The 7,834-nt window shown below is 40.0% G+C and overlaps 1 protein-coding gene across 1 annotated transcript; it reads right to left on the bottom strand.

Moving 5' to 3' along the window:
* Positions 1 to 403: 403 nt before the first annotated feature.
* On the bottom strand, positions 404 to 3,751 carry LOC121195024 (probable inactive serine/threonine-protein kinase slob2). Its single transcript, XM_041058175.1, has 3 exons — positions 3,633 to 3,751; positions 2,528 to 2,972; positions 404 to 2,413 (listed from the first exon to the last, which is right to left on the bottom strand). Exons 2-3 carry the CDS (start codon positions 2,824 to 2,826, stop codon positions 1,972 to 1,974), a joined length of 741 nt encoding a protein of 246 aa, XP_040914109.1. The 5' UTR covers positions 2,827 to 2,972; positions 3,633 to 3,751; the 3' UTR covers positions 404 to 1,971.
* Between the last annotated feature and the right edge of the window lie 4,083 nt (positions 3,752 to 7,834).

Raw genomic sequence — 7,834 nt, 5'->3', positions numbered from 1 at the left:
TTATCATTAAGGTTTTAGTGGGAATAAGTCGAACTGCATATGCATATTTGAAAACGTATTTTTTAAAAAAAGTTATAGTCACAAAAAATAATACAGTGCAGCTCCACACTCATCCGTCCTCACTCTCCCAGTGAAAAAAGAAAATAAATTAATCAACCATTTGCCAAAATCAGATAAGGTCCACTAGTTTTTAAATACCTTCTTCACAGCTAAATTAGATGAATGAGGTTAGACTTTTGGTTAGACTAGGATTTTGGTGCCTCACATCAGTGTGTACTAGATGATACAAGGCAGCAAGAAACATAACACAGTGTCCAGATGGTAATATAATTCTGAGTTACTCCTGAATATCCTAAAGGGATTTCCATTTCAACGTACAGCAGGTCCACAATAATAACAGACATCAGACTGGAATTTAAAGGCCGGTCACCATCAGTTCTTGCAGAAAGCTGTCCAATATTCAAATCAAGGCTTGCCTTACTTTACTGTCCATCTCAGCTTTCAGCTCCTCTCTGTTTTCAGCTTTAACTCACTTCCCACTTTACAATCCAGTAAGTTTTACAAAAGAGGTATTAGTCTGTGGTTTGAGTGAAGCACTCTGTGATTTAAGTGTCTTAAACTCATAAAGAATAAAAAAAATTAAATTAAATTTAAAGAATGGATGCAATTAGAATTACTTGATTTTTTTTTTTTTACTGCTGTATGAAGCAGTAAAAAATGGAAACGATTTCAAAAATGGAAACATTAAAAATCTACAATTAATATCAATCAAATCCAGAACACAAACACATTCATATCCATCCTTACGTGACATTATCTCATTTTATTTAATTTAATTGTCGCTTGTCAGCTTAGAACCAATTAAGAGACAATGCTGCAGTACATGCACAGATTGAATTAACAGGCTTTTAGTATGGAGACAGTGGTCTCACCGTCAGACTTAGATACAGAAAAGACTAACGAGACATGTCACGAAAGGTCTCGGTTTTCACCCCAGCGAGCAGAAAGCAACAAACCGCCATCAACTAAAACAGCTTTCCACATGAATTTACAAACTGTTGTTATAAATGAGAGACCTGTTTGGCAAATATGGTTAAATATTGAAAGAAAACTCACCTTCACACCTTGTTAGTAACAAAGTGGACACAAAGGTGTTGTCTGTGTTGGCAAGGCAACTTTAGAGAATGATGATTTGTGCTCATTTGTAAATGTATTAGTTTGGGCACTAACAAACTAATTATTTAGAAGTTACTCCTCTTTGTATAAAAGAAAAACTTCAGAATGATAATTGAAGACTGTAAACGAACAAAATGCAAAGTATGACTGATATAAGGAGAGACTCAGAGGAAGCACAGAGAATGCAGAGAATGGTGTGAAACAGGGAGGGACCCCACCATGGAAAACCAGCTCAGGAAATGCCTCCAATCTCAGGAAACAATGAGCTCAGCTTTAGTAACTACACTGTAAAAATGCCAACTTGTATTCTTTGGCATAAATAAAGATTGCAAGTGGTAAGGACTCATGACTTGGTATCTTTAACTACAGTTCATTACAAATGAGAGGGTTCATGTAACTTGTCAATTTGACCATATAGTCAGTGCAGTTAGATACAGTAAGTTTTAAACTCACATTAAATACACAAATTCAGATTTCAGAACTTATTATACCCATGGGATCAGTCTTGTAAATTAATGTTCATCATTTTTGTAAGTTAAGGTTTGACATTTTGTGATTTTGTGAAATACACTTATTTGCTTTCATGTGGGGAATTAGATGCAAAGATCAATACCGCCTTCATCTGTCTGTTAAATATAAGGCTACAGCCAGCAGTCTGTTAGCATACTGTGGCTTTAGCACAAAGACTGCAAATGGGGGGATACATTGAGCCTAACAATGTTCAAAGAAAAACAGAATTGCTATCTGAAGAAGATGTATTTGGCTGGTGCTTCCAGTCATGTTCTAAGTCAGAGGTCAGAGAGACGAGTGTTCAAACAGGATAACCTTCGAGTGGGTGGAGATGCTGGAGAGCCTGGAGGTCCTGAAAGCTCCGATTCGAGAGTAGACATCTGCATCGGAGCAGGCTCCCCATGACAGGTGAGGGCTGGGTGGGGTGGTGTGGATCACAGGCAGAGGGAGAGGGAGGGCCAGCACTGGAGGCGTCGGAGAGGGTGGAGGCAGGACAGGAGGTGGTGGGAGTGGTAGTGGGGGTGGACTAGGTACCGATGGGGGAGGCAGTGGGGTGATGGCAATGGGTGTCACTGTGGTTACGGTTTGGACCGGCACAGTAGATTCAGAAACAGTCCCATTCCTGGCTGAGAGGTCCTGATGTGCTTCAGGATGTTTGAGTGTGTAGGTGGCAGTGTGGAAGAAGCTGTGGTACTCCAGAGCGTGCCTGGCGCTGGCCAACCTCAGCCTGATGAAGTCAACACAAAGTAAATGTGTAAAAGTTACTACCTGGTAAAAGTCTCATCATGATTAAACATGATTAAACATTTTTGATTTGAAGAATTCTGTGGCATGTACACACCTGTGTCTCAGCTGCAAGAGTCTGTACAACAGCAGCAGGATCACAGCTGCAGCCACAGTCACCAGAAGCATGGCCACCCTCATATCCAAGCTCCAGCATGATTTCCCAGCAGGTCCAGGTGAGCCACAGGTCTTGGGTGGCTGTGGTGTCTGGGGCTGGAGGTTTCCCTCCATCCCATTAGGATTGATGATGGACCGGAGTAGGAGGGGTTGCACTGTGTCCAGCAGGATTGGGTGTAGGCTAGGCTGGGGAGGGATCTGGAGAGAGGTGCTACCAGTGACCTGGGGACCAGTCTGCATCACTACCAGGTTTGATCCAGTGGAGAGGAGTGGTGTAGTGTTGCTTGATGTAAATTAGTTCCCCATGTTGAATAGATGTGAGATGTGAGAAGCACGAGCAGGTGTCTCCAAGGAGGCAGATTCAAACAGCTTTAAGTGTCGATGCTCTGTAACATAAACTTCTCAATCACTGCATTTTTCAAAATGAAACTTCTAACACACAGTAGACAAATGTGGCCTTTGCACCACTTTCCAAATTATATTCTTTGTCTTATTTAGTCTCTGTCTTTTGCATTTATTACACAATTCAATGTTGAATACTGTGCAACGGAGCAGATTTCTGACACACACACACGTCAGCAGTGTTACATGAGGTCAGAGCTGAAAGGCCAGAGAAACTCTACATTTCAGCCTGGTGCTCGGTTACCCTTGAATGTCCTAAAATCATATATTGCTATTAAATTCCAAAATTTAAAGGTGACCTGTGGAGTTTTTCTGTAAACAAACTATTTAATATTTACATTCAGACTTTCTCACTAAAACTGAATGTGTGTATCCTTTAGGCCTCGCATGTGTTGATTGTCTATCCTTCCTAATAAAACATTTTTGCAAAGCCCATTCCTTAAACATTTAAGTAGTAGAGGTAGTAATAGTAGTAGTAGTAGTAGAAGTAACCTGCACTGTTTTTTTGTTTTTTTTGCCACTTGACACAAGAACACAACACTGACAAAAATCACTGCATCAAATCACAGAATTTTCAGTAAGAAAACACTGCTGTCTTAAAACTGCATTTAACTTAACAGTTAACAAAAAAATGTTCAACTTACATCATTTAAATTTGATGGTGCTGTTGTAGGTAAATTCATAAGAAAAAGTAATACATAAAATTAAAAAAAACAATCCAACAAGAGCTCATGTTAAGAACTGTGCAGCTTTCCAGGACCAGTATCCAGAGCACAGACCAATGGGAGGAAGCCAACAGCAGGAAACGGTGCATTTCCCTAACACACAGTACAGAAATATGATTGGAGAGCACTTCCTATCGCCATGGTTACAGGAAACTGGTCAAGGATGTCGTTTTTTTTTTTTTAAGGACTTCATTTTGAGTTGAGTGTGGGACTGAACAAAACACACACGTGAGCACACACAAACTGTCTTTCAGACGGGCTCTAAAGCTTGCTATTAATATTACTGCACATAATCCATCTATGTAGGTTCTAAAAAAACAGCAAATTCAGCCTCCTATCACACACCTCATACACACTGATATGCCGACAGTAACGTGACAATGAAGTAAAAAAAAACACAAAAAAGGCACAGAAAAAAGTCTTGTGTTAAAGGGGTTTGGTAAGTCAGGAAACAAAACATTAAATTGAGTAGTAAAACCACATATTCACAGTCTGACCTTTAAAAAAAAAAGACAAATCGATGCCTTATGCCGTAGCCTGATGTGCGCCATAGAAGCCCCACTGCCAACTAGAGTTTTGTTGGTGTAATTGCAGAGCAACGCCAACACACCAGCACACAGGTATAAATGCTGACAACAACGTAGGCCACTTGCGCAGGCTAAGGTGTAGGCTCTGCATCAATCCTACACAGAAGTATAAACCGGCCATTGGTGCCAGCTGTGTCAGCGTGGGTCAACAGATGCAGAGAGATAGTGGCCGCTGTGAAAGGCTGGCTGCTATCTGATTAAGCCCGTATTCAGGGGACGAATAAATGACACTCAGGCAAAGAAAGGGGCCTGCTGCGACGCAAGTCCAGCTCTCATTTATCTGTCTAATAAGTTTTGATGCAGCGCCAAGCCGAAAGGGAGAAACTCTTAGCTCTCACTCAATATCCCTGCCTGGCTTCCTCACAGTCCTCTGATACAGAAGCAGAGAGGAATATTAAAAGATCTGTTATCAGAGACCCACTGGTAGTTCGGGAGGAGGTGATCCACCCAGACAATTTGCTTGAAGAAGATTCAGGAGCTGTACTGTTTCTTAAAAAAGACAATTGTAGAAACAAGTGTCTTCATTCTGATATCTTCAGTTAGTTTATTTATGATAGGTTTTGGGAAGGGTCAAGTACAGAGCACTTAGTATATAGTATTTTTCCTCATATTCAATGTGAAACAACTGGCTGAAAACAAAAAAAAAAAAAGGCACAACGTCCCACAGAAGGTTCTGTTATAAAGTTGAAGAAGGTTGATGATGATGATGACAAGGAGGATGAAGATGAGGATGATAACGATGCTGACGATGCTGAGAATGAAGGCGATAGTGGTGATGATGACGGTGACTGTGATGATGCTGACAATGACAGTGAGGAGAAAGAGGATGATGATGATGATGATGTGATAATGACGTTGATAACGAGGACGATGAAGATGATGTGTTAAAACTGATGTCGATGACACCTGTGGCGGCGTGATAAAGACAGCGTGGCGGCGGAGAGCGTCCTCCAGTTAATGACGGCAGAAATGTAAATCTATTCATGAGCTCTTAATGTGAAGAGCTAATGTGGCCGTTTTCATCTGAGTGTGGAGCCACCGCTCTGACAGGCTGATGGAGCAGATGAATAACTGAAGTAGGAGTTCAGTGATTGGACTTTTTTTTTTTTTTCTGTGTGTATGACTAAAGACTACCAGGGAGCTGTTAAGTGCTCTTTGACTGGATATCCACTGTTAACCCGCACTGTTAAATAGAAGACTGTTCATCACGTCCTGCTCACTGCAGCCACCCTCAAACGTCTTAAATTATGACAGAGTGTGGGGGAAGAAAGATGAAAAGAAAAAAAATGGAGTTTGTGTGGATGTAGAATCACATAATGAACCGCCTGCCTTCGAAATGTACATGGAAGTTTGAAGAAAAAGATATTTTTTTTCCAATGTATGGCTATGAAACAGCTTTTATATTAATGCTCATATAAAATGTAGCTTTGAAAATATTTATTTCTAAAATCAGATTCTAAAACATGTTGACATTTCTAAGATCTTAGTTGGTTGCTCTTCACAACACAGCCCTGCAGTTTACAGTGTAATTTTGTAGTATGAGTCAGGTATCAATAAAAAGAAAGGAAGCAAAGGAGAAATAAATTACTCTGAGTATTTTGTAAAGAATGCATATCTATGTTGTACAGTACCAGAAAACAAAACTGGAGTTTGGAAAAATGGTCTTAGCAACCATTTTCATAGTGTGTAGCTAAAGAGTAAAAGGGGGAGAACAGCCACACATTGAATTATAGTCCACATACATTACACATGCAGTGCAATCATTCAAAAGAATGCAAATAATTATAATTGCTAGGTTTTTCACCAAACTTTAAAGATTAACTATGTTTGATCCACCTAATGTTACAGTATATTAATTAATAGAATGAAAGAATTTAGTGTTTGACAGAGGGGAGATTTTTTAAAATATACATTTATATTTTTAATATAAATGTATATTATCTTAAATACAAAGGTGTGACATAGGATGCAGATGAAGATATAGGTGGGAAATATATATAGGTGATAATATTTCCCACCTATCTTCATAGGTTTTGAAAAGCTTTCTGGGAGTCATATCAAATTATGACGTTTATTCCACTGAATCTCTGTAAAAGTTGCATGCATGATCTGATGGATGCAGGAATTTATTAATAGAAGTAGTTTACATAAAAATGGCCTCAGTTCAATGTGTAACTAAGCGTAGTCTATAATTTATTTCTCCTTCAGAGTCTCTATGGAGTGATTAGGTGTTATCGGTTCAGTCAGCCATAAGAGGGTAACACAATTTTACTTCCACACAACCCTGAAAGCCACCCTGGTAAGCCACTACAGCTGCTGCATCAGGCACTGAGCACTTATTTCTTGGAATTTAAAAGTACCCTTCTGAGAAGTAAATCTGTCCTAATGTGCTCCTTACAGATCTGTTCAGTCTTCAGAGGATTACATGCATCATTTTCTATAAGCAAATTTTAACAAGCAACCACACAAAATTCTTTAATTTAAATCTTTAATTTAAAACTTAAAACTGCAGTTGCAGTTGAATTCACAACTATCCAACTATTCAACTTTCCAATTACATGTTCTGTAAATGTTGTGCCCCTTTAAATTACATTCCTCTATAATTCCAGGCATATAACTTAACTAGAGAATAGCAGATCCCTTCACATGTAATTTATTCTGGTTGTTGATTAACAATAGCCACATTTTTTTTTTATTTAACACAAAATATCTGAATCAGACTTTAAAAAATCCAACATGGGTAATATGTAAGTAATTAAAGAAAGGAAGCTCTTTTTGATGTAATTGAACATGATTCCTAGAAACAGACCAGACAACATGAGATTGTAACTTAAGATGATTAATACTAACTTCTCTGCGTTGTGCTTGTATCTTCTCTTGTATCTGCTGTTCAGGAGTTGATGGACAGGCTCAGTCAGGAGTAACACCCCAGGAGCTCAATGTCTCACTCCTGGAAATCTCAGCACTGAACTCTTGACCCACCTAATGTGTTACAGTGTGAACTACTCACCAGACTAACTGCACTGCCAATTCAAAAGAAAAAAAAGAGCACTAATTGTTTAATTGATGTGCAAAGCTTAGTTGTTAATGGCTGGATGCCTCTCAGTCCTCACAGTCCTCCTGACACCTCATCTGTCAGTCAGTAAGTCCGCGTCCTGGTGGCTATCTGTGTTCCCACATGTGTGTCTGCGGCCCTCGGGGGCCTCGCGCTGTCAGATCAGCTTTCCACGGCAGACAGCACAAGGTCATCAGAAAATGACCCCCGGCCGGGGCCGCCCTGCGGTCGCTCAGCTGTCCACATTCATTCTCAGTCAGCCGTCGTCCTACACTCACCAGCCGTCAGGGTGGCATCGCTCTGCACCGGGCCAAAACCCTTCATCTGTCCACACGAACACACTCACAGCTAAATATCTCAGTCTAACAGCAGGACTCCTGACATTTTGGGTAATTCACTGATTTGCTGTCTTATTGATGGTCAGACATTGATATCAGTTTCATCTCCGAGCCTTCAGTACTTGAGTAGAGGCAGCTGTG

This window comes from Toxotes jaculatrix, chromosome 16 (genome assembly GCF_017976425.1).
Source record: "Toxotes jaculatrix isolate fToxJac2 chromosome 16, fToxJac2.pri, whole genome shotgun sequence".
NCBI classification, from domain to species: domain Eukaryota; kingdom Metazoa; phylum Chordata; class Actinopteri; family Toxotidae; genus Toxotes; species Toxotes jaculatrix.
The sequence above is the reverse complement of the archived record's forward strand: the minus strand, read 5'-3'. Positions and strand labels throughout refer to the sequence as shown.

What these genes read in the sequence shown, in the direction of transcription:
- LOC121195024 (XM_041058175.1), bottom strand. Translation starts at nt 2,826, where the DNA reads ATGCAGACTGGTCCCCAGGTCACTGGTAGCACCTCTCTCCAGATCCCT. An exon ending in CTCTTGCAGCTGAGACACAG is followed by an intron (nt 2,414 to 2,527) that starts GTGTGTACATGC and finishes TGACTTCATCAG; the next exon opens with GCTGAGGTTGGCCAGCGCCA.